The sequence below is a fragment of the Bombina bombina genome, chromosome 4, assembly GCF_027579735.1.
Source record: "Bombina bombina isolate aBomBom1 chromosome 4, aBomBom1.pri, whole genome shotgun sequence".
In the NCBI taxonomy this organism is placed as follows: Eukaryota; Metazoa; Chordata; class Amphibia; order Anura; family Bombinatoridae; genus Bombina; species Bombina bombina.
Genome location: NC_069502.1, coordinates 1175330802 through 1175354807, shown reverse-complemented (window position 1 = coordinate 1175354807; position 24006 = coordinate 1175330802). Strand labels below are relative to the sequence as shown.

At 41.8% G+C, this 24006-nt stretch overlaps 1 protein-coding gene across 1 annotated transcript in view; it reads right to left on the bottom strand.

Moving 5' to 3' along the window:
- The window catches only part of ALK (ALK receptor tyrosine kinase), a 633273-nt gene that overhangs the window by 55592 nt on the left and 553675 nt on the right, over nt 1–24006 (bottom strand). Inside the window, exons 20-22 of the mRNA XM_053712803.1 lie at nt 16599–16689; nt 2883–2947; nt 686–815 (exon numbers count right to left, since the gene is read on the bottom strand). Of these exons, the coding sequence (XP_053568778.1) occupies nt 686–815; nt 2883–2947; nt 16599–16689 (286 nt within the window). The remainder of the gene's footprint in view (nt 1–685; nt 816–2882; nt 2948–16598; nt 16690–24006) is intronic.

Sequence of the window (24006 nt, the reverse complement as noted above, 5' to 3'; positions counted from 1 at the left end):
GCTGATCGGCTGATAGGTACTTCCTGCTAAAGCTATTATGTACTTCCTGCTAAAGCTGATCGGCTGATAGGTACTTCCTGCTAAAGCTATTATGTACTTCCTGCTAAAGCTATTATGTACTTCCTGCTAAAGCTGATCGGCTGATAGGTACTTCCTGCTAAAGCTATTATGTACTTCCTGCTAAAGCTATTATTTACTTCCTGCTAAAGCTGCTAGGCTGATATGTACTTCCTGCTAAAGCTATTATGTACTTCCTGCTAAAGCTGATCGGCTGATAGGTACTTCCTGCTAAAGCTATTATGTACTTCCTGCTAAAGCTATTATGTACTTCATGCTAAAGCTGATCGGCTGATAGGTACTTCCTGCTAAAGCTATTATGTACTTCCTGCTAAAGCTATTATGTACTTCCTGCTAAAGCTGCTAGGCTGATAGGTACTTCCTGCTAAAGCTATTATGTACTTCCTGCTAAAGCTGCTAGGCTGATAGGTACTTCCTGCTAAAGCTATTATGTACTTCCTGCTCATTTTGATTTGCTGTTAGGTACTTCCTTTTAATGCACATGTTTCACTTTCATATCAATGATAGAACTGGTTTCAGTACAGTGTACGATGCCCCTTTAGTATTTTTAAAATTTGAAGTCAGATGCTTGATAAAAAAACAAACAAAGCATTTCCATTAATCTCACCAGTCTTGGGCGCGTTTGTCTAAGGAATGACTTCAGATCACCACCAGCCATGAGCTCCAGCAGAATAAAACGTGGCAGGGCCTGCAGACTCACACCGATGCAACGCACTATGTTCTGGTGGCTGAACTTACTGTGAAGAGAGCAATAATGATAAAAACACATTGTTAAAGGACCAGTAGAAGTAGATTAACAAATGCATGATAACAAGACAATGCAATAGCATTTAGTAGATTTTAATTTTGACAAATTTTAAAGTTTTGTCTTTTTTCACTCCTCTTGTATCATGTGACAGCCATCATCCAATCACAAATGCATATACGTATATACTGTGAATTTGTGTACAAGCTCAGTAGTAGCTGGTGCCCCAAAAAGTGTAAATATAAAAATAATGTGCATACTTTATAAATGGAAGTAAATTGGAAAGTTGTTTAAAAATGCTGCTCTGGGTAATGAAAGTTTAATTTTGACTTGAGTGTCTCTTTAATTAATTAAAATATTCCCAATTGGAGATAATGTAAGTGAAGATACCTGTATTGCATTTCTCTTTATAACAAAGAGTTGCTGCTGGTTTAGTAAGGATTATACATTAATAAAAAAGGAAGATGTACCTTAATATGATATTGATACTGGTTGCCCAAATTAAAATAAGGCCCCTGTGTCACAAGGAACATAAATACTGTGCAGTATAAATATAAAGGCTTAGGAAATGTGTTCAAACTCAAGCGAAATCCCTAACTGCTCCACATTTGTGACCATGGAAATGTGGACGTTTCTACTGTTATGTACATCCCATAAGCATTTTTACCTCAATACGCCTTATAGGGAAATTAAAAACTAAGAGACAGATTACAAGTGAAGCGGTATTTAACGTTCCTGCTCGTGTTCTAACTTCGCTAGAATAAGCGTTTTGGTCATCATCATCCCATTGGAACTGGACACACCTGGTTACAGTTAGCTGGACAGTTGTGAAGTTCCAGTATGCACAGCAAGCAACCACTAGATATTCCACATATGTGAGTTGAGTTTCATCTATTATTTCCTCTGTGTTCAGACTATACTAAGCCATTTGGTGCCTATGTGTTGCTGTATTTCTTGTATATCCTTTTCTTAAGATAGGTTGACCCTTTGACAAAGAGCTGCCAGGGCAAGACACAGAACCTGAAGACTGGAACACCACATAACTGTTTTTTGTATTGGACTTTTATTTACTTATATATATTGTTGTAAATTTAGTAGGTAAAGCTACTTGTAAAGAGTGCATTCCAGGCATTTTGTATGCAAAATGTTTTTTTTTGCTTTTTTAAATCTAGAAATAATGCTTGGACATAGATTCCATGGTGGGTATTGTCTGTCCCAGAACTTGTTCCTGACTCACAGCCATTATCCATCAGCCTTATCCTATGCAGAGGGTGCATCTATATCCAGCTAAATGCAAAAGTTCTGCTTTCAGATAGAGAAACAAGACACTACCCATATGCTGTTGAGTGTCTTGTCACTACCCATGCCCTGGAGAGCCCAGACACTATTAATGCCCTACAGAGACTAGATTCTAGCCATTCCTTGTAGTGACCAGATACTACCCATGCTCTAGAGAGACCAGGAAATATCCATATGCAGGAAAGACCAGACACTAGCAATGCCTTGGAGAAACTAAACACTACCCATGGCCTGGAGAGACTAAACACTACCCATGCCCTAGAGAGACCAGACAATACCCATGCCCTGGAGAGACTAAACACTACCCATGCCCTGGAGAGACTAAACACTACCCATGCCCTGGGGAGACCAAACACTACCCATGCCCTAGAGAGACCAGACACTAGCAATGCCTTGGACAGACCAAACACTACCCATGCCCTGAAAAGACCAAACACTACCCACAGAGAGACCAGATACTAACCATGCCCTGGAGAGACCAAACACTACCCATGCCCTGGAGAGACCAAACACTACCCATGCCCTGGAGAGACCAAACACTACCCATGCCCTAAAGAGACCAGAGAATACCCATGCCCTGGAGAGACCAGACACTAGCAATACCTTGGAGAGGCTAAACGCTACCCATGCCCTAGAGAGACCAGGCACTACCCATGCCATAAAGAGACCAGACACTACCCATTCTCTGGAGAGACTAAAGTACAAATTTACCTACAAAATACATGGGAGGAAGCTGTTGGCAAACAGACAGACATCTTACCTTATAATAAGTGCTTCCATGAGAAAGTCAAGCTCATCTTGTTCAGAACAAACCTCTGGCAATGTCTAGAAAATCAAGGAGTACAAAAAGTATTCTGTTAATTAAATATAAGTACCCAGACCTCTCAACTAATGACAACCCTGTAGAACCCAGGATGGTTGGGAGGTCTTTGGTTCACCCATGTTAAAAGGACATTGTACTCAAAATGTTTTTAATACTGATATGATAGAGCAGCATTTAAGCATGAGCATTAGCAGGATGTACCTATCAACCAATGAACATTGGCAAGAAGAAACTATCAGCCAATTTCCTTTAATAGAAAGTATGTATCAGCCAATTACTATTAGCAGGAAATACACAACATAAACAGCTGTATCAGTTTTAAATTAAATAACAGTCAGTTCATTGTCCACAAAAAAATTTGACATTACTCATTTGAATAATAAACATTTTGGAGCACAATGTCCCCTACCAGTCCTTGTAAGAAGCTGATTTTCACAGAGCCTTATTGCATTGTAAAGGGAACTGTATACATGAACTTCCAAGCTCAGGCCCTTCACTTTGGGAATTTAGTTTGAAAGTCTTGTAAGGCCTCAAAGCTTCTGGAGTAAAATTGCCATTTGCATATCTACCATTTATAACCACAAAGCTTTTGGGATAGGTAAAGTCTGGGGAAATTCAGGGTGGATTTTGGGTAGAGTTGCGGCAACCTGTGGCAGTGCTTGGCTTTCCTAAGAAGGTTTCAGCAATTCCCTAGATTCAATATATAGATTAGTGTACACAATATGGCTACATTAGTTATGTTTGTGAGCACTAAAGCCTGGTGAAACGCAGTGAGTAGGCCCTCACTGTATTGCAATAAAAAGCCATGACAACACTTCATCAAACATTCATTAGGGACATCATTTTGTATCATATTTAGTAGTATTATTCTGGCACAAACATTGGCCCATTTTGGCATAGACCAACTAGGCCTCTGCTTAGGGCAGCATTATCTAGCGTATAGCGCATGGGGGGGGGGGTATTGTTGGGGAACAAAATAATGTGGGTATTGGACTGGATCTCTGAACAATTTTTAAAAAATGTAAGATAAGATTTTTAACTATCATCATTATCAATACCTTGAATGCATGCACACAAGCGACAGCACATGTCTCACTAGCTAGGTTGTGTATTTGTCCTTTGTCATTTATACAAATAAATATGATAAAATCCTCACCGTTTTCTATCAGCTGTTCTGTTTCTAGCTATCTTTATATAAAACAAACCAAGCTATTGACATCTTCTGAAGTTTTACTTGTACCTTCTCCCTCTCCACCTGCACTGTTCATTAGCCCATCTCTCTTAAACTCACCTTACTTTTGTACTCATGAACTTTACCTATTCCTAAACACTCTCTCTCCCCCTGCAGCTCATCTCATAAGCAGTCTCACTACTGCAAATCTGTAATCTGTATTTCATCTCATGTCCCTCTCCCTCTTGCTTCTACTTACTGCTGGTGACATCTCCCCTAATCCTGGTCCCCAACCACTGACAAGCCGTGACATCCATGTGTACCATCCCATAGACTCAGAAAACAAAACTCTGCACACCTTACTCACATTCCTCTTGCATGAAAAGCCACTACCCCTTTCACTTGTGCACTCTGGAACTCTCGGTCTGTTTGCAACAAGCTCACTTCTATACATGACCTCTTCATCTCCCGTTCCCTCAACCTTCTGGCCCTAACAGAATCCTGGCTCTCTCCCCTAGACACAGCATCCACTGCTCCTCTGTCACATGGGGGTCTCCATTTCAGCCACACTCCTAGGTCTGGTAATAGACAAGGAGGTGGTGTAGGTATTTTACTTTCCTCTTGTTGCACCTTTCAACAAATACATCCCATCTCTTCCCTCACTTTTCCCTCATTCAAAACCCACATGATTTGCTTATTCTCCCCTCTCTCTGTACGTGTTGCAGTCATATACCGACCCCCTGGCTCCTCAACTCAATTTCTAGATCACTTGGCTGCCTGGCTACCCTATTTCCTTTCCTCAGACACCCCTGCCCTCATTCTTGGCGACTTCAACATCCCCCTTAACAATCCCACTGCCTCATCTGCTAAACAACTTCTGCAACTCACTTCCACTTTCTGTCTGTCACAATGGACTGATTCTCCCACTCACAAAGACGGTCACTCTCTTGACCTGATCTTTAGCTATCGATGCACTCTCTCAAACTTCTCAAACTCCCCTTTTCCTCTTTCTGACCACCATCTCCTTACTTGCAACATATCATCCCTTCCTACAACTCTCCCTCCTTCTACTCCTCACACCAAACTTCACAGAAGCATTATGTCTTTAGATCAGCAACAACTTGCTAATTCCCTTAAACTGCTCCTCTCATCCTTCTCCTCCTTTTCTGCCCTGAACAATCTATCTGCCACTATAATTCCACCCTTATATTCGTCCTTGACAATCTCGCCCCTCTTACCATTGCTCGGAAATCACACACTCATCCTCAGCCCTGGCATACTCCTCTGACACGGTACCTACGCAGATTTTCCCGTACTGCTGAATGGCACTGGAGAAAATCAAGGAGTTCAGCTGATTTTATTCATTACAAATTCATCTTGAACTCCTACTATTCTGCCCTTAATCTCCACAAGCAACATTACTTCTCTACTCTTATCTCTAATCTTTCTTCAAACCCAAAAGTCTGTTCTCCACTTTCAATACTCTCCTCCTCCCTCCCTCACTTCCTAATACAACTTCTCTGTCAGCTCAAGACTTTGCCAGTCACTTCATTAACAAAATTGACTCCATCAGACATGAAATCAGCTCTCAACATAATTCCATTCTCTCCCCCCCACCTCAAATGCTCTCACTCAACCATAACCCTCATAACCTGAAACTTAGTTCATTCTCCCCTGTTACTGAGGAAGAGGTTTCGGCACTTATACTGCGCTCTCACCTCACTACCTGTCCCCTTGTCCCTATCCCCTCACAGCTACTCCCCTCCCTCTCTTCTACCCTTACCCCTATACTAACACACATTTTCAACCTCTCCCTCAGCACTGGTACATTTCCCTCATCGATGAAACATGCACTGGTCACACCTATCCTCAAAAAACCTTCCCTTGATCCTACCTCCCCATCCAACTACCGCCCTATTTCCCTCCTCCCTCTTGCCTCAAAGCTTCTCGAAAAACTAGTATATGCACGCCTATCCCATTTCCTTACGTTAAACTCCCTTCTTGACCTGCTGTAATCTGGATTTCATCCCTATCACTCCACAGAGACAGCTATTGTTAAGGTCACTAATGACCAACTTACAGCAAAATCAAAAGGCCACTTCTCTCTGCTTATCCTCTTTGATCTGTCTGCAGCCTTTGACACTGTCGACCACCCTCTTTTGCTCCAAACCCTCCAATCCTTCGGCATCTGTGACACAGCCCTTTCGTGGCTCTCTTCCTACCTGTCAAACCGTATCTTTAGTGTAGCCTTCTCTGGGGCCTCCTCTGCCCCGTCACCACTTTCTGTCGGAGTACCGCAAGGCTCTGTCTTCCGTCCCCTTCTCTTCTCAATTAGGTTCCCTAATTAAGTCCCACGGTTTCCAATATCATTTGTATGCCGATGACACCCAAATCTACTTCTCTGCACCAGACCTATCTCCTTCCTTGCTAACCCGTGTCGCTAACTGTCTTTCTCACATCTCTTCCTGGATGTCCTCTCACTACCTCAAGCAAAATCTCTCCAAAACTGAGCTCCTCATTTTCCCCCCTTCTTCCAAAATCTCCACCCCCAATATCTCTATAACTGTTGACAACTCCATCATTACCCCGACCCCGCATGCCTGATGTCTCGGGGTCACAATTGACTCCGATCTTTCCTCACATTCAGTCCTTGGCTAAAGCCTGCCACTTCCACCTTAAAAACATCTCCAAAATTAGACACTTCCTTACACAAGACACAACTAAGATTTTAATCCACTCTCTCATTCTTTCCCGCCTTGATTACTACAACTCTGTCCTCTCTGGTCTCCCCACCTGCAACCTAGCTCCTTTACAATCCATAATGAATGCCTCTGCCAGACTCATCTTCCTTACACGTCGCTCTTCATCTGCTGCTCCTCTCTGCCAATCCCTTCACTGGCTTCCTCTTGCCTCTAGGATCAAACACAAAATTCTCACTCTGACATACAAAGCCCTCAACTGCACTGCTCCCCCCTATATCTCAGACCTTGTCTCCAGATACTCTCCCTCCCGTCCCCTTCGCTCTACTCATGACCTCCTGCTCTCCTCCTCTCTGGTTACCTCATCGCCTTCCCGTCTACAAGACTTCTCCAGACTGGCTCCCATCTTGTGGAACTCTCTGCCTCGCCCCACAAGACTCTCCCCTAGTTTTGAAAGCTTCAAGCGCTCCCTAAAGACTCTACTGTTCAGGGATGCATACAACCTATGCTAACCTTACTTTATACCAGTTCCACTCCTCCATTGCTATCCCCTGAACCCCCTTAAGTCCAGCTGTTTGTAGATCACCTTCTTAAGAGCTGATTACAACAGTGCAACTCTTGGCAGGGCCCTCTACCCATTTGATCCCTTTAATTGTTTTGTTGTACTACCCTCTGTTTACAGCGCTGCGGAATCTGTTGGCGCTCTACAAATAACCGATAATAATAATAGGACTGGTGATGATGAGTATTTTGACAGCCTGAATCAGGAGGCAGGGTATGTATTGGGCAATCCACTGGGGATCTATAACTGTAAAAAAAGGGTAAGATCTCCTGATCTACAGGTAACTGCAAATTGTGGGCTAGATTATAAGTGGGGTGCAAAATCTTGCTTCCGCAAAAACGATATTTGCAATCCACTGTGTAATACCAGGACACACAAATGTGCATTGGCATTACAAGTTAGCCACAATGTGAACACGACCTGGTGTTCGCATTGTAGGGAATCTTTGCGCTCAAGGGGAGCCTCATTTTCCTGCCGGAGACATAGCATGGGAACTAGCACAGCGAAGGGGTGAAGTTGTGCAGCAATGTGTAGCAGATTATAAATATATGTACAGTATATGCTTATATACATATATATTTATGTGTTAATATACATATATATTTACAGGGAACACACAGCTCCCATAGACCACTATGTAATCCCCCTTTTCAGTTCCATTTATTATTCTAACACCCCACACACGTCAACTTTAACCCCTTATAATTACTTTTTGCAGTTTTTTTTATTAAACAAAAATATGTTATATTTTGCTTTTAATAATAATAAAAAAATATTTTTTATTTTGGGGGCAATTGTGGGTTATTTTGAAAATTAACCAGAGGTTAGACCTGGGGTTAGTGTATATTCTTTAATTTTTTTAAATGTTATTTTTTGAAGTACAGTTAATAAAAGATAAAACTTTATGCTTACTACATTAATGTCCTTTAAAGGGGCAGCAATGTCAAAATGAAACTTTCATGATTTGGATAAAGTGTGCAATTTAAAAACACATTTAAATCACTTGTATTATTATATTCACTTTTTTTCTCTTGGTATCAATTCTTTAAAACATATTTACATATGTTCAGTGCAACAATGTATACTGAAAGCTAGCTGGTGATTGGTTGCTACAAACGTGCCCATTCATTGGATCACCAGATGAATTGAGGTAGCAGTGCATTTCTGCTCTGGCGCTGATGTTAACTATGTGTTTAATCTATTTGCAGGGATGCACCTTGTTTTAGGCAAACTAAAGGAGCAATAGTGAAACATTTTATTTTTGCACTTTTATGTTCTTTTAACAAAGCATATAAATGAGGCTAAGAGGCATTTAACCCTTTTCTGCCAGGGGTAAAGTGTCTACATCAGTACAACTGTTCCGATGTAAACAATTTGAAATCTCGCGATCGTGCAAGTGATCACAAGATTTCAATGATGGGATCGCATCAGGGGGGCGTCCCTATGATGCTAGGCATGCCCTCCAGACCGTCAGGGAAGCGCCAGTGGCTTCAAAAAAGTCACCCGGTTAGGACGTTGTATTCCGTCCATTGGCGTTAAAGCCCAGAAAAATTCAGATGGAATACAACGCCGTAACGGTGTTAAAAGGTTAAATATGAACTATCAAGGTATCTTTAGTCCCTTAACGACCAACAACGTGCAGGGTACGTCCTCCAAAAAAATACCTTTAACGACTGAGGACGTACCCTGTACGTTGTCGGTCTTGGAAAGCGGTGGAAGCGATCCTGATTGCTTCCAGCTGCTTTCCAGTTATTGCAGTGATGCCTCGATATCAAGGCATCCTGCAATAACCCTCCTTGGCCATCCGATGCAGAGAGAGCCACTCTGTGGCCCTCTCTGCACCGGGCATCGATGGCCGGTATCGTTGATGAGTGGGAGCCAACGTGGGAGGCGGGTGGGCGGCCATTTATGGCTTGTTTGACGCAGCGGGGGGCGGGATCGTGGGCGGGTTAGCCTGCGAACCGCTACACTACAGAAAATGTTTCTCAGAAAAATGGGAGGGGGGGGGAAAATAAAAATTAAATTAATCTAAGGGACCTGGGACGCGATGGGGGGTTTGGTCTTGGGGGGGGAGCTACACTACAGAAAAAATAAAAAATAAATAAAGAAAATCATCTTTTTTTGTAAACCGCGTACTGGCAGACAGCTGCCAGTACCCAAGATGGCTCATAATAAGTTAGAGGGGGAGGGTTAGAGAGCTGTTTGGGGGGGGGATCAGGGAGGTTGGGGGCTAAGGGGAATCCTACACAGCAGCATATGTAAATATGGCAAAAAAAATTACAAAGATTAAAAGATAGCTTTTATTTTAGTACTGGCAGACTTTCTGCCAGTACTTAAGCTGGCGGGGACAATTGTGGGGTGGGGGAGGGAAGAGAGATGTTTGGGAGGGATCAGGGGGTGTGATGTGTCAGGTGGGAGGCTGATCTCTACACTAAAGCTAAAATTAACCCTGCAAGCTCCCTACAAGCTACCTAATTAATCCCTTCACTGCTAGCCATAATACACGTGATGCGCAGCGGCATTTAGCGGCCTTCTAATTACCAAAAAGCAACGCCAAAGTCATATATGTCTGCTATTTCTGAACAAAGGGGATCCCAGAGAAGCATTTACAACCATTTATGCCATAATTGCACAAGATGTTTGCAAATAATTTCAGTGAGAAACCAAAAGTTTGTGGAAAAGTTTGTGAAAAAGTGAATATTTTTTTTTATTTGATTGCATTTGGCGGTGAAATGGTGGCATGAAATCTACCAAAATGGACCTAGATCAATACTTTGGGTTGTCTACTACACTACACTAAAGCTAAAATTAACTCTACAAGCGCCCTACAAGCTACTTAATTAACCCCTTCACTGCTGGGCATAATAAACGTGTGGTGCGCAGCGGCATTTAGCGGCCTTCTTCTAATTACCAAAAAGCAACGCCAAAGCCATATATATCTGCTATTTCTGAACAAAGGGGATCCCAGAGAATCATTTGCAACCATTTGTGCCATAATTGCACAAGCTGTTTCAGTGAGAACCCTAAAATTGTGAAAAAATTTACGTTTTTTTTAATTTGATCGCATTTGGCGGTGAAATAGTGGCATGCAATATACCAAAATGGCCTAGATCAATACTTGGGGTTGTCTACTACACTACATTAAAGCTAAAATTAACCCTAGAAGCTCCCTACATGCTCCCTAATTAACCCCTTCACTGCTGGGCATAATACACGTGTGGTGCACAGTGTCATTTATTACCCCTAATCTGCTGCCCCCAACGTTGCCGCCACTATACTAAATGTATTAACCCCTAAACCTAAGTCTAACCCTAACATCCCCTAACTTAAATATAATTAAAAGAAATCTAAATAAAAATTCCTATCATTACTTAAGAAATTCCTATTTAAAACTAAATACTTACCTGTAAAATAAACCCTAAGCTAGCTACAATATAACTAATAGTTACATTGTAGCTATCTTAGGGTTTATTTTATTTTACAGGCAAGTTTGTATTTATTTTAACTAGGTAGAATAGTTATTAAATAGTTATTAACTATTTAATAACTACCCTCTAAAATAAATACAAAGTTACTTGTAAAATAAAACCTAACCTAAGTTACAATTACACCTAACACTACACTGTAATTAAATTATTTCCCTAAATTAAATAAAATTATCTAAAGTACAAAAAAACAAAACACTAAATTACAGAAAATAATAAACAAATTACAAGTTTTTTAAACTAATTACACCTAATCTAATCCCCCTAACAAAATAAACCCCCCCAAAATAAAAAAAAAGCCCTACCCTACACTAAATTACAAATAGCCCTTAAAAGGGCCTTTTGCGGGGCATTGCCCCAAAGTAATCAGCTCTTTTACCTGTAAAAAAAAAATACAAATCATTGTAGCTAGCTTAGGGTTTATTTTTATTTTACAGGCAAGTTTGTATTTATTTTAACTAGGTACAATAGTTATTAAATAGTTATTAACTATTTAATAACTACCTAGCTAAAATAAATACAAAAGTACCTGTAAAATAAAACCTAACCTAAGTTACAATTACACCTAACACTACACTATAATTAAATTAATTCCCTAAATTAAATACAATTAAATAAAATTATCTAAAGTACAAAAAAAAACAACTCTAAATTACAAAAAATAATAAACAAATTACAAGATTTTTAAACTAATTACACCTAATCTAATCCCCCTAACAAAATAAAAAAGCCCCCCCAAAATAAAATAAAGCCCTACCCTACACTAAGTTACAAATAGCCCTTAAAAGGGCCTTTTGCCGGGCATTGCCCCAAAGTAATCAGCTCTTTACCTGTAAAAAAAAATACAAATCCCCCCCAACATTAAAACCCACCACCCACACAACCAACCCTACTCTAAAACCCTCCCAATACCCCCTTTAAAAAAAAACCAACACTAATCCCTTGAAGATCACCTTACCGGGAGACGTCTTCATCCAACCGGGCCGAAGTCCTCAACGAAGCCGGGAGAAGTCTTCATCCAAGCCGGGCGAAGTGGTCCTCCAGACGGGCAGAAGTCTTCATCCATCCGGCGTGGAGCAGGTCCATCTTCAAGACATCTGACGCGGAGCATCCTCTTCATCCGACGGCTAACACAGAATGAAGGTACCTTTAAGTGACATCATCCAAGATGGCATCCCTTCAATTCCGATTGGCTGATTCTATCAGCCAATCGGAATTAAGGTAGAAAAAATCCTATTGGCTGATCCAATCAGCCAATAGAATGCGAGCTCAATCCTATTGGCTGATTGGATGTCAGGAACCTAACCTGTTACCTCCCACTGGGGTGTCATACCTGTTCCAGCCCTTTAAATGCTAGCTACGCCCTGTTCCTAGTGCTTAGTAATGTTGTTCACACTAGATGTTGCAATCTCCTAAGCTCTAAACTTCCAAGTTTTTCAAAAGAAGTTCTATCCTGTTAGTTCTCTAACTAACACTCTCTCACTGGATTACAAAATTCATTCAGCGTTCCCTGCTGTGATACTCGGATTTATAACAACACTTTGAATTGATTTCTTTTGTTGATCATTTTGGAGACATCGATCAACAAATTCATCTCAAGTTTTCTGCTACAACGAATTCGGACTCCCTGTCACTTTGCATACCTTCAGTTAAACAACAAATTCACTGCATTCGGTGTTTCCAGAGTGCCGCAGCTCCGCTCCCTGGAACAGCGTGTGACGTCACCTGTCACTCTCAACACCCGACCAGTAACGCCTACTTCTCCCCGCTCCGGGGATCGTAAGATAACTCACTCTCTCTCTGTCCATGCTGCCGGTAAGACTCGCAGCTAACAACTCGAGAGGGATTCTCTAGGCAGATTGAGTTGCTTAGTTTAACAAGAACTGTGTCTCTGGCATCGTTGCATCTTATCTTGTCTCACAACTCAGGACTTCCACAACCCAGATAATACTACCAGAATAATAAGGTTGTTGTTCATTGCCAATACTACACTCTAAAAGTAGTGCACTTATCTCTTGAGGTAGTTGCAAAATAGCATCTAAGCCTCATCCATTATTTACTTACTCTGAAATTGAAACAACTTATGCTTACATTAGTCAATCAATTGCTTAAAATCCACTGAGCCATACATGCTATTGAATACATTGTTTCAATAGTTTTTTTCTTTGTGGAACAAACCTTTAACGGTCTGCAGCTGTGATCACTACAACCCCTACAACCTACAGGAATAATTACTCGTAGGGTTAATCCCTTACATTGAATCAGCCAATAGGATTAATCTCCAATCCTATTGGCTGATTGCATCAGCCAATAGGATTTTTCTACCTTAATTCTGATTGGCTGATAGAATTCTATCAGCCAAACGGAATTGAAGGGACGCCATCTTGGATGACGTCACTTAAAGGTACCTTCATTCTGTGTTAGCCATCGGCTGAAGAGTATGCTCTGCGTCGGATGGATGAAGATAGAAGATGCCATCTGGATGAAGACTTCTGCCCGTCTGGAGGACCAATTCGCCCGGCTTGGTTGAAGACTTCTCCCCACTTCGTTGAGGACTTCGGCCCGGTTGGATGAAGACGTCTCCCGGTAAGGTGATCTTCAAGGGGTTAGTGTTAGATTTTTTAAGGGGGTATTGGGTGGGTTATAGAGTAGGGTTGGTTGTGTGGGTGGTGGGTTTTAATGTTGGGGGGGATTTGTATTTTTTTTTACAGGTAAAGAGCTGATTACTTTGGGGCAATGCCCCGCAAAAGGCCCTTTTAAGGGCTATTTGTAACTTAGTGTAGGGTAGGGCTTTATTTTATTTTGGGGGGGCTTTTTTATTTTGTTAGGGGGATTAGATTAGGTGTAATTAGTTTAAAAATCTTGTAATTTGTTTATTATTTTTTGTAATTTAGAGTTGTTTTTTTTTGTACTTTAGATAATTTTATTTAATTGTATTTAATTTAGGGAATTAATTTAATTATAGTGTAGTGTTAGGTGTAATTGTAACTTAGGTTAGGTTTTATTTTACAGGTACTTTTGTATTTATTTTAGCTAGGTAGTTATTAAATAGTTAATAACTATTTAATAACTATTGTACCTAGTTAAAATAAATACAAACTTGCCTGTAAAATAAAAATAAACCCTAAGCTAGCTACAATGTAACTATTAGTTATATTGTAGCTAGCTTAGGGTCTATTTTATAGGTAAGTATTTAGTTTTAAATAGGAATAATTTAGTTAATTATAGGAATTTTATTTAGATTTATTGTAATTATATTTAAGTTAGGGGGGTTAGGGTTAGGGTTAGACTTAGATTTAGGGGTTTATAACTTTAGTATAGTGGTGGCGACGTTGGGGGCGGCAGATTAGGGGTTAATAAATGTAGGTAGGTGTCGGCGATGTTAGGGATGGCAGATTAGGGGTTAATAATATTTAACTAATGTTTGCGATGCAGGAGTGTGGCGGTTTAGGGGTTAATATATGTATTATAGTGGCGGCGATGTCTGGTTCGGCAGATTAGGGGTTAAAAATTTAATTTTAGTGTTTGCGATGCGGGAGGGCCTCGGTTTAGGGGTTAATAGGTAGTTTATGGGTGTTAGTGTACTTTTTAGCACTTTAGTTAAGAGTTTTATGCTACAGCGTTGTAGTGTAAAACTCTTAACTACTGACTTTAAAATGGGGTACCAGTCTTGACAGGAGAGGGTCTACCGCTCACTTTTTGGCAGACTCGTAATACCGGCGCTATGCAAGTGCAATTGAAAAAATAGGATACGCAATTTACGTAAGTGGATTTGCAGTATTTCCAAGTCTGGCCAAAAAAGTGAGCGGTACACCTGTACCTGCAAGACTCGTAATACCAGCGGGCGTTAAAAAGCAGCGTTAGGACTGGCCAACGCTGCTTTTTAAGCCCAACGCAAAACTCGTAATCTAGCCGTTTATTTGAAAAAGAAGGCATCTAAGCCAAGGAGCCAGTCAAATTTTTGTTTATACCTTGGACAGCACTTGTTTATTGGTGGGTGAATTTATACACCAATCAGCAAGAACAACCCAGGTTGTTCACAAAAAAATGGGCTGGCATCTAAACTAACATTCTTGCTTTTCAAATAAAGATACCAAGAGAATGATGAAAATTTGATAATAGGAGTAAATTAGAAAGTTGCTTAAAATCGCTGCTCTATCTGAATCACGGAAGAAACATTTTGGGTTCAGTGTCCCTTTAATTCAGTTATCTTAAAATATGCAGTAAGTGCTTGTCCTGTTATCAACACTTGTCACAAGATAATCAAACGTTATTGAGCTGACGTGAGACAGTAATTGTAAAAGAGATTCTTATGGGCGCTGAGCTTGCATCTACAAAAATCCATACAGTATTGACAGTCCAGTTATTTGCAAGCTTCTGAGGCAGTAATAGTGCTGATGCAGATAACTGGGCAGGTTGTTAAAATTCTGCTTCATTCTGTTATATTCTCTCATTTCACAAAACTGAGTTAAGTGCAGTCAAAATAATCTACAAAATGCTTTTATGACCTTGTTTATATAGTGAGACAATTGGATTATTTGATTCTTATATAAGTTAAATTTAACCCTATCAAAGCTGACTATAAATGAATTCCCTTGGACTCGAGCATTGCTTTATAATTAATTCAAGATCCCAATTCATTGTAATTCCTATGCAAAATCCTCTGAGGGCTGTTTGTGTACTTTTTGGCTTCCTTTACAAAGCTGTTCTAATCCATTAGAAAAGTCACATGGGCTCCATTTATTAAGCTAGGGACACAGCTTTGGAACCCTTGCAGTGCCGGCTTGCTCATGCAAATCTGTAACTGCAAGCGAAGAAAAAGGGCTGCTAAGACTTCTGCCTCCTAGCGGGAAAAGAGAAACTCTGCCCCTCCCCCAGACAACATGGAGGAGTATTTACACTGAAAGGCACAAGGCTCTGCAGAATGTGCTCCACCTACTATCTGCCCCTCTAGGAAGGGCCTGGTGTACCTATAAGTAAATACAATGGTTTAAAGTCTTATTTCATTTATAATGTATGTTTCTTTTACACTTACAATAGCTACATGTCTAGCAAAAGAGCGTTTGAGTTTTGTCACTTTTAGGGTCTTGTCATATCTACTGAGGATTCCATTCCCTTGAGCTAACCTAGGATAGGGGATGTCAACTTAAGTTGTCAAAATTTTAGGGATTAATTGACTGAGTCCCACGTCACAGTATCTGTGACATGCGACAGACATTTGCGGGCAGCTGGGGGGAGGGGCATGTAGAATACAATCTTGGGGGCTGAATTATCACGCTCCGAATGGAGCTTGATGCCCCTGTTTCCGCGTGAGCCTTCAGGCTCACCGGAAACAGCAGTTATGAAGCAGCGGTCTTAAGACCACTGCTCCATAACTGGTCCGCCTGCTCTGAGGCATGCAGTCTGCAATCCGCCCAATCCTATACAATAGGGTTGATTGACACCCCTGCCTGCAAATCTGCAGGGGGCGACATTGCCCAAGCAGTTCACAAGAATTGCTTGTGCAATGATAAATGCTGACAGTGAATGCTATCGGAATTCATCAATGTCTGTCAGACATGGTGACAACTACCCAATTCAGGAATTATAAATATATAGAAGCACCATAACTATATAAATGAATTTAGTAATTTATATAAATATGCAATTTTTGCAAATGATAATTTTATAAAGGAAAATACTAGATGATTTAGGTAATTATTTTTCAAATGAATGAGTATGTTTTATATTACTTACCTTTACAGCGACCTTTAAGGGTGCAGGGTCATTGGGGCTGGCCAGCACTTGACCTTCATAGACCTCTCCAAATGCACCATGGCCCAAACCTCTGCAAACAATCCCAAAAACAAAGTAAGAGTGATTTCTAGAGTACTGGATTTTACTTTTACTCAATACATGATCTGAACTTAAAACCCTAATGCTGATACATATACAATTATTTTAACTATTAAAAATATCTGAAATTGACGTGTAAAAATTGTAATAGAGACATTAATTAAAATAGAACTTGGTAGAATTTTTAAAGGGATGTTAAACAAACAGTAAATACATGATAGGCATGATGATATATTCAAATCTAAGATTAGCCTTAGAATAATATGTAGTCGTTGATCCTATATAATAAAAGGCCAGGTATGTTTGTCAGATGCGCAATAGAGACTGCACGAGGACAAACATACCTGGCCTTTAGGATCAATTCACTTCAGATCAGATCGACTGTTGCGGGGGCGTGGCCATGGTCAAGTGGTGCGGGCATGGCGAGGGGGCATGACCGACGGCAACGGGAGTGCCACGATGGGGTGTGACCGGGCGTGGTCGGCCCGGCAGTGGGTGTGACCCGAGAGCAACAAAGAGTTGGGAGAGATAGAGGGGGGGAGAGAAAGAGAGCAAAAGAGAGGGGGGAGAGAGAGTTAAAGAGAGGGGAGAGAGAGTTAAAGAGAGGGGAGAGAGAGAGTTAAAGAGAGGGGAGAGAAAGAGTTAAAGAGAGGGGAGAGAAAGCAAAAGAGAGGGAAGAGAGAGCAAAAGAGAGGGGAGAGAGAGTTAAAGAGAGGGGGAGAGAGAATTAAAGAGAGGGGAGAGAGAGTTAAAGAGAGGGGAGAGAGAGCAAAAGAGAAGGGAGAGAGAGCAAAAGAGAGGGGAGAGAGAGCAAAAGAGAGGGGGGAGAGAGAGCTAAAGAGAGGGGGAGAGAGAGTTAAAGAGAGGGGGGAGAGAGAGTTAAAGAGAGGGGGAGAGAAAGCAAAAGAAAGGGGAAAGAGAGCAAAAGAGAGGGAGAGAGAGAGCAAAAGAGAGGGGGAGAGATAGCAAAAGAGAGGGGGAGAGAGAGCAAAGGAGAGGCGGGAGAGAGAGCAAAGGAGAGGGGTGAGGGACAGCAAAAGAGGGGGGAGAGAGAGCAAAGGGGAGGGGGAGAGAGAGCAAAGGAGAGAGAAAGCCCGGGAGTGGGTGTGACCTGAGAGCAACAAAGAGTTGGGAGAGATAGAGGGGGCAAAATTGAGGGGGAAGAGGGGTAGAGAGAGCTAAAGAGAGGGGGAGAGAGAGAGCTAAAGAGAGGAGGGAGAGAGAAAGAGAGCAAAAGAGAGGGGGAGAGAAAGTTAAAGAGAGGGGGGAGAGAGAAAGAGAGCAAAAGAGAGGGGGGAGAGAGAGTTAAAGAGAGGGGGAGAGAGAGTTAAAGAGAGGGGAGAGAGAGTTAAAGAGAGGGGAGAGAGAGAGTTAAAGAGAGAGGAGAGAGAGAGTTAAAGAGAGGGGAGAGAAAGCAAAAGAGAGGGAAGAGAGAGCAAAAGAGAGGGGAGAGAGAGTTAAAGAGAGGGGGGAGAGAGAATTAAAGAGAGGGGAGATAGAGTTAAAGAGAGGGGAGAGAGAGCAAAAGAGAGGGGAGAGAGAGCAAAAGAGAGGGGAGAGAGAGCAAAAGAGAGTGGGGAGAGAGAGCTAAAGAGAGGGAGGAGAGAGAGTTAAAGAGAGGGGAGAGAGAGTTAAAGAGATGGGAGAGAAAGCAAAAGAAAGGGGAAAGAGAGCAAAAGAGAGGGAGAGAGAGAGCAAAAGAGAGGGGGAGAGATAGCAAAAGAGAGGAGGAGAGAGAGCAAAGGAGAGGCGGGAGAGAGAGCAAAGGATAGGGGAGAGGGACAGCAAAAGAGGGGGGAGAGAGAACAAAGGGGAGGGGGAGAGAGAGCAAAGGAGAGAGAAAGCAAAGGAAAGAGGGAGAGAGAGCAAATGAGAGGGGGTAGAGAGTTAAAGAGAGGGGGAGAGAGAATTAAAGAGAGGGGAGAGAGAGTTAAAGAGAGGGGAGAGAGAGCAAAAGAGAGGTGAGAGAGAGCAAAAGAGAGGGGAGAGAGAGTTAAAGAGAGGGGGGAGAAAGCAAAAGAGAGGGAAGAGAGAGCAAAAGAGAGGGGAGAGAGAGTTAAAGAGAGGGGGGAGAGAGAATTAAAGAGAGGGGAGAGAGAGTTAAAGAGAGGGGAGAGAGAGCAAAAGAGAGGGGAGAGAGAGCAAAAGAGAGGGGAGAGAGAGCAAAAGAGAGCGGGGAGAGAGAGCTAAAGAGAGGGGGAGAGAGGGTTAAAGAGAGGGGGAGAGAGAGTTAATGAGATGGGAGAGAAAGCAAAAGAAAGGGGAAAGAGAGCAAAAGAGAGGGAGAGAGAGAGCAAAAGAGAGGGGGAGAGATAGCAAAAGAGAGGGGGAGAGAGAGCAAAGGAGAGGCGGGAGAGAGAGCAAAGGAGAGGGATGAGGGACAGCAAAAGAGGGGGGAGAGAGAACAAAGGGGAGGGGGAGAGAGAGCAAAGGAGAGAGAAAGCAAAGGAGAGAGGGAGAGAGAGCAAATGAGAGGGGGTAGAGAGTTAAAGAGAGGGGGAGAGAGAATTAAAGAGAGGGGAGAGAGAGTTAAAGAGAGGGGAGAGAGAGCAAAAGAGAGGGGAGAGAGAGCAAAAGAGAGGGGAGAGAGAGTTAAAGAGAGGGGAGAGAAAGCAAAAGAGAGGGAAGAGAGAGCAAAAGAGAGGGGAGAGAGAGTTAAAGAGAGGGGGAGAGAGAACAAAGGGGAGGGGGAGAGAGAGCAAAGGAGAGAGAAAGCAAAGGAAAGAGGGAGAGAGAGCAAATGAGAGGGGGTAGAGAGTTAAAGAGAGGGGGAGAGAGAATTAAAGAGAGGGGAGAGAGAGTTAAAGAGAGGGGAGAGAGAGCAAAAGAGAGGTGAGAGAGAGCAAAAGAGAGGGGAGAGAGAGTTAAAGAGAGGGGGGAGAAAGCAAAAGAGAGGGAAGAGAGAGCAAAAGAGAGGGGAGAGAGAGTTAAAGAGAGGGGGGAGAGAGAATTAAAGAGAGGGGAGAGAGAGTTAAAGAGAGGGGAGAGAGAGCAAAAGAGAGGGGAGAGAGAGCAAAAGAGAGGGGAGAGAGAGCAAAAGAGAGCGGGGAGAGAGAGCTAAAGAGAGGGGGAGAGAGGGTTAAAGAGAGGGGGGAGAGAGAGTTAATGAGATGGGAGAGAAAGCAAAAGAAAGGGGAAAGAGAGCAAAAGAGAGGGAGAGAGAGAGCAAAAGAGAGGGGGAGAGATAGCAAAAGAGAGGGGGAGAGAGAGCAAAGGAGAGGCGGGAGAGAGAGCAAAGGAGAGGGATGAGGGACAGCAAAAGAGGGGGGAGAGAGAACAAAGGGGAGGGGGAGAGAGAGCAAAGGAGAGAGAAAGCAAAGGAGAGAGGGAGAGAGAGCAAATGAGAGGGGGTAGAGAGTTAAAGAGAGGGGGAGAGAGAATTAAAGAGAGGGGAGAGAGAGTTAAAGAGAGGGGAGAGAGAGTTAAAGAAAGGGGAGAGAGAGCAAAAGAGAGAGGAGAGAGAGCAAAAGAGAGGGGAGAGAGAGCAAAAGAGAGGGGGGAGAGAGCTAAAGAGAGGGGGAGAGAGAGTTAAAGAGAGGGGGGAGAGAGAGTTAAAGGGCCACTAAACCCAAAATATTTCTTTCATGATTCAGATAGAACATACAAATTTAAACCACATTACAATTTACTTCTATTATTTATTTTGCTTCATTTTTTAGATATCCTTAGTTGAAGAAAAAACAATGCACATGGGTGAGTCAATCACATGAGGTTTCTATGTGCAGCAACCAATCAGCAGCTACCGAGCATATCTAGATATGCATTTCAGCAAAGAATATCAAGAGAATAAAACAAATTAGATAATAGAAGTAAATTAGAAAGATGTTTAAAAATGCATTCTCTTTCTAAATCATGAAAGAAAAAATATGGGTGTCATGTCCCTTTAAAGAGAGGCAAGAGAAAAAGCAAAAGAAAGGGGAAAGAGAGCAAAAGAGAGGTGGAGAGAGAGCAAAAGAGAGGGGGAGAGATAGCAAAAGAGAGGGGGGGAGAGAGCAAAGGAGAGGCGGGAGAGAGAGCAAAGGAGAGGGGTGAGGGACAGCAAAAGAGGGGGGAGAGAGAGCAAAGAAGAGGGGGAGAGAGAGCAAAGGAGAGAGAGAGAGCAAAGGAGAGAGAGCAAATGAGAGGGGGTAGAGAATGAAAAGGAGAGAGGGGAGAACAAAAGAGAGGGGGGAGAGAGAGCAAAAGAGAGGGAGAGAGAGAGAGCAAAAAAAAGAGGGGAGAGAGAGCAAAATAGGTCTGAGAGAGAAAGCAAAAGAGGTGGGAGAGAGAAAGCAAAAGAGGGGGGATAGAGAGCAAATTAGAGGGGGGAGAGAGCAAAAGAGAGGGGGGAGAGAGCAAAAGAGAGGGGGGGAGAGAGCAAAAGAGAGGGGGAGAGAGCAAAAGAGAAGGGGGAGAGAGAGAGCAAAAGAAAGGGGGAGAGAGAGCAAAAGAGATGGGGGAGAGAGAGCAAAAGAAAGCACAAAAGAGAGGGGAGAGAAAGAGCGCAAAAGAGAGGAGGAGAGAGAGCAAAATAGAGGGGAAAGAGAGAGAGGAAGGGGTGGGACTGCTGTACTACAAAAAATGGCCCGTGTGCACGGGCTTTAGGACTAATATTTAATAAAGGTTTTAAATATTTTACATTCCAATGCTCTGCATATAGGGGACTATATTCTATGTATTTTTAAATAGATATTCCTATATATATCTGTATATATCTATACTTATATATATAAGTGCATCTAAACCCAGTGTATACCGGAAGTGTAAGGTAGTGTATAATGGGACATTAAGGGATTTACTGAATCCCTTAGTGTGTCATGATGTCAGATAAGTCACAGGGAAACACGGCATTCTTACCGTCATCTAAACATGCTGGGAAGGAGAGCAGATTATATAACTATGCAATGTTCCTCGTACCAACATCAGAGGAGATGTTTGTAAGCGTGTGAGGGGCCACCAGTTCCATCAACGTATGCGCATGACGTCATGGTAACACCCATAGTGGGCGTTTATGTGTAGCCATGGTTACGGAGGTAAATATTTATTAGTCCGGTAGCCCTCTACAATCTAGGATCCTAGATCACAAAAGTGAGTACACCCTCACATTTTTGTAAATATTTTATTATATCTTTTCATGTGACAACACTGAAAAAATGACACTTTTGATTGGAACAGCCAACTGAATGCCAGCTCAATCCTATTGGCTGATTGGATCAGCCAATAGGATTGAAGTTCAATCCTATTGGCTGATTGCATCAGCCAATAGGATGTTTTCTACCTTAATTCCGATTGGCTGATAGAATTTGATCAGCCAATCGGAATTGAAGGGACACCATCTTGGATGGCGTCACTTAAAGGAACCGTAAGAAGACTTCGATGGAAGAGGATGCTCCACGCCGGATGTCTTGAAGATGGACCTGCTCCACGCCGGATGGATGAAGATAGAAGATGCCGTCTGGATGAAGACTTCTGCCCGTCTGGAGGACCACTTCGCCCGGCTTGGATGAAGACTTCTCCCGGCTTCGTTGAGGACTTCGGCCCAGTTGGGTGAAGACTTCTCCCGGTAAGGTGATCTTCAAGGGGTTAGTGTTAGGTTTTTTTAAGGGGGTATTGGGTGGGTTTTAGAGTAGGGTTGATTGTGTGGGTGGTGGGTTTTAATGTTGGGGGGATTTGTACTTTTTTTTACAGGTAAAAGAGCTGATTACTTTGGGGCAATTCCCCCGCAAAAGGCCCTTTTAAGGGCTATTTGTAATTTAGTGTAGGGTAGGGCCTTTTTTTATTTTGGAGGAGCTTTTTTATTTTGTTAGGGGGATTAGATTAGGTGTAATTAGTTTAAAAATCTTGTAATTTGTTTATTATTTTCTGTAATTTAGTGGTTTTTTTTGTAATTTAGATAATTTTATTTAATTGTATTTAATTGCATTTAATTTAGGGAATTAATTTAATTATAGTGTAGTGTTAGGTGTAATTGTAACTTAGGTTAGGTTTTATTTTACAGGTAAATTGTCTTTATTTTAACTAGGTAGTTATTAAATAGTTAACAACTATTTAACAACTATTCTACCTATTTAAAATAAATACAAACTTGCCTGTAAAATAAAAATAAACCCTAAGATAGCTACAATGTAGCAATTAGTTATATTGTAGCTATCTTAGGGTTTATTTTATAGGTAAGTATTTAGTTTTAAATAGGAATAATTTAGTTAATGATAGTTATTTTTCTTTAGATTTATTGAAATTATATTTAAGTTAGGGGGTGTTAGGGTTAGACTTAGATTTAGGGGTTAATAACTTTAATATAGTGGCGGCGACGTTGTGGGCAGCAGATTAGGGGTTAATAAATCTAGGTAGGTGTTGGCGATGTTAGGTACAACAGATTAGTGGTTAATAAGATTTAACTAGTGTTTGCGAGGCGGGAGTGCGGCGGTTTAGGGGTTAATATATTTATTATAGTGGCGGCGATGTCCGGTTCGGCAGATTAGGGGTTAAAAAATGTATTTTAGTGTTTGCGATGTGGGGGAGGGCCTCGGTTTAAGGGTTAATAGTTTATGGGTGTTAGTGTACTTTTTAGCACTTTAGTTAAGAGTTTTATGCTACGGTGTTGTAGTGTAAAACTCTTTACTGACTTTAAAATGCGGTACCAGTCTTGACAGGAGAGGGTCTACCGCTCACTTTTTGGCAGACTCGTAATACCGGCGCTATGCAAGTCTCATTGGAAAAATAGGATACGCAATTGACGTAAGTGGATTTGCGGTATTTCCAAGTCTGGCCAAAAAAGTGAGCGGTGAGCCTGTACCTTCAAGACTCGTAATACCAGCGGGCGTTAAAAAGCAGCGTTGGGACCAGCCAACGCTGCTTTTTAAGCCTAACACACAATTCGTAATCTAGCCGTAAGTTTATTTTGTATGATAAAAGCACAAAAAAATAAAACAAAAAAAATCAACATACAATACACTAAAACCAAAGCTGTATATCACGATGTGTTTTAAATTCTATCCTAAATTCTATAAAACATAGGAGTATAATCTAAAAATTAGCAAGGATAAAACTGTGTGAAGATGTGTAACTTATCTGAAAATCTGCCCAATCGTTGGTGCATAAAATGGAGGAGCTAAAAAACACGCCGGCGTGAGTGGTTTTGAAGAAACCGGAAGTGTATCCGTTGCGAAAAATTGGAAGTGACATCACTCGCATTGCGATATCTTACGCGTTTTGTGGGTCCTGTGCCCACTTCGTCAGAGAATGGATCCACTTCCATCCTGGGTCTCTTTTTATTTATGGAGACCGGAAGTGCCTCCATTTTGTCTCTTGGATATTTGTTTATTTTTGT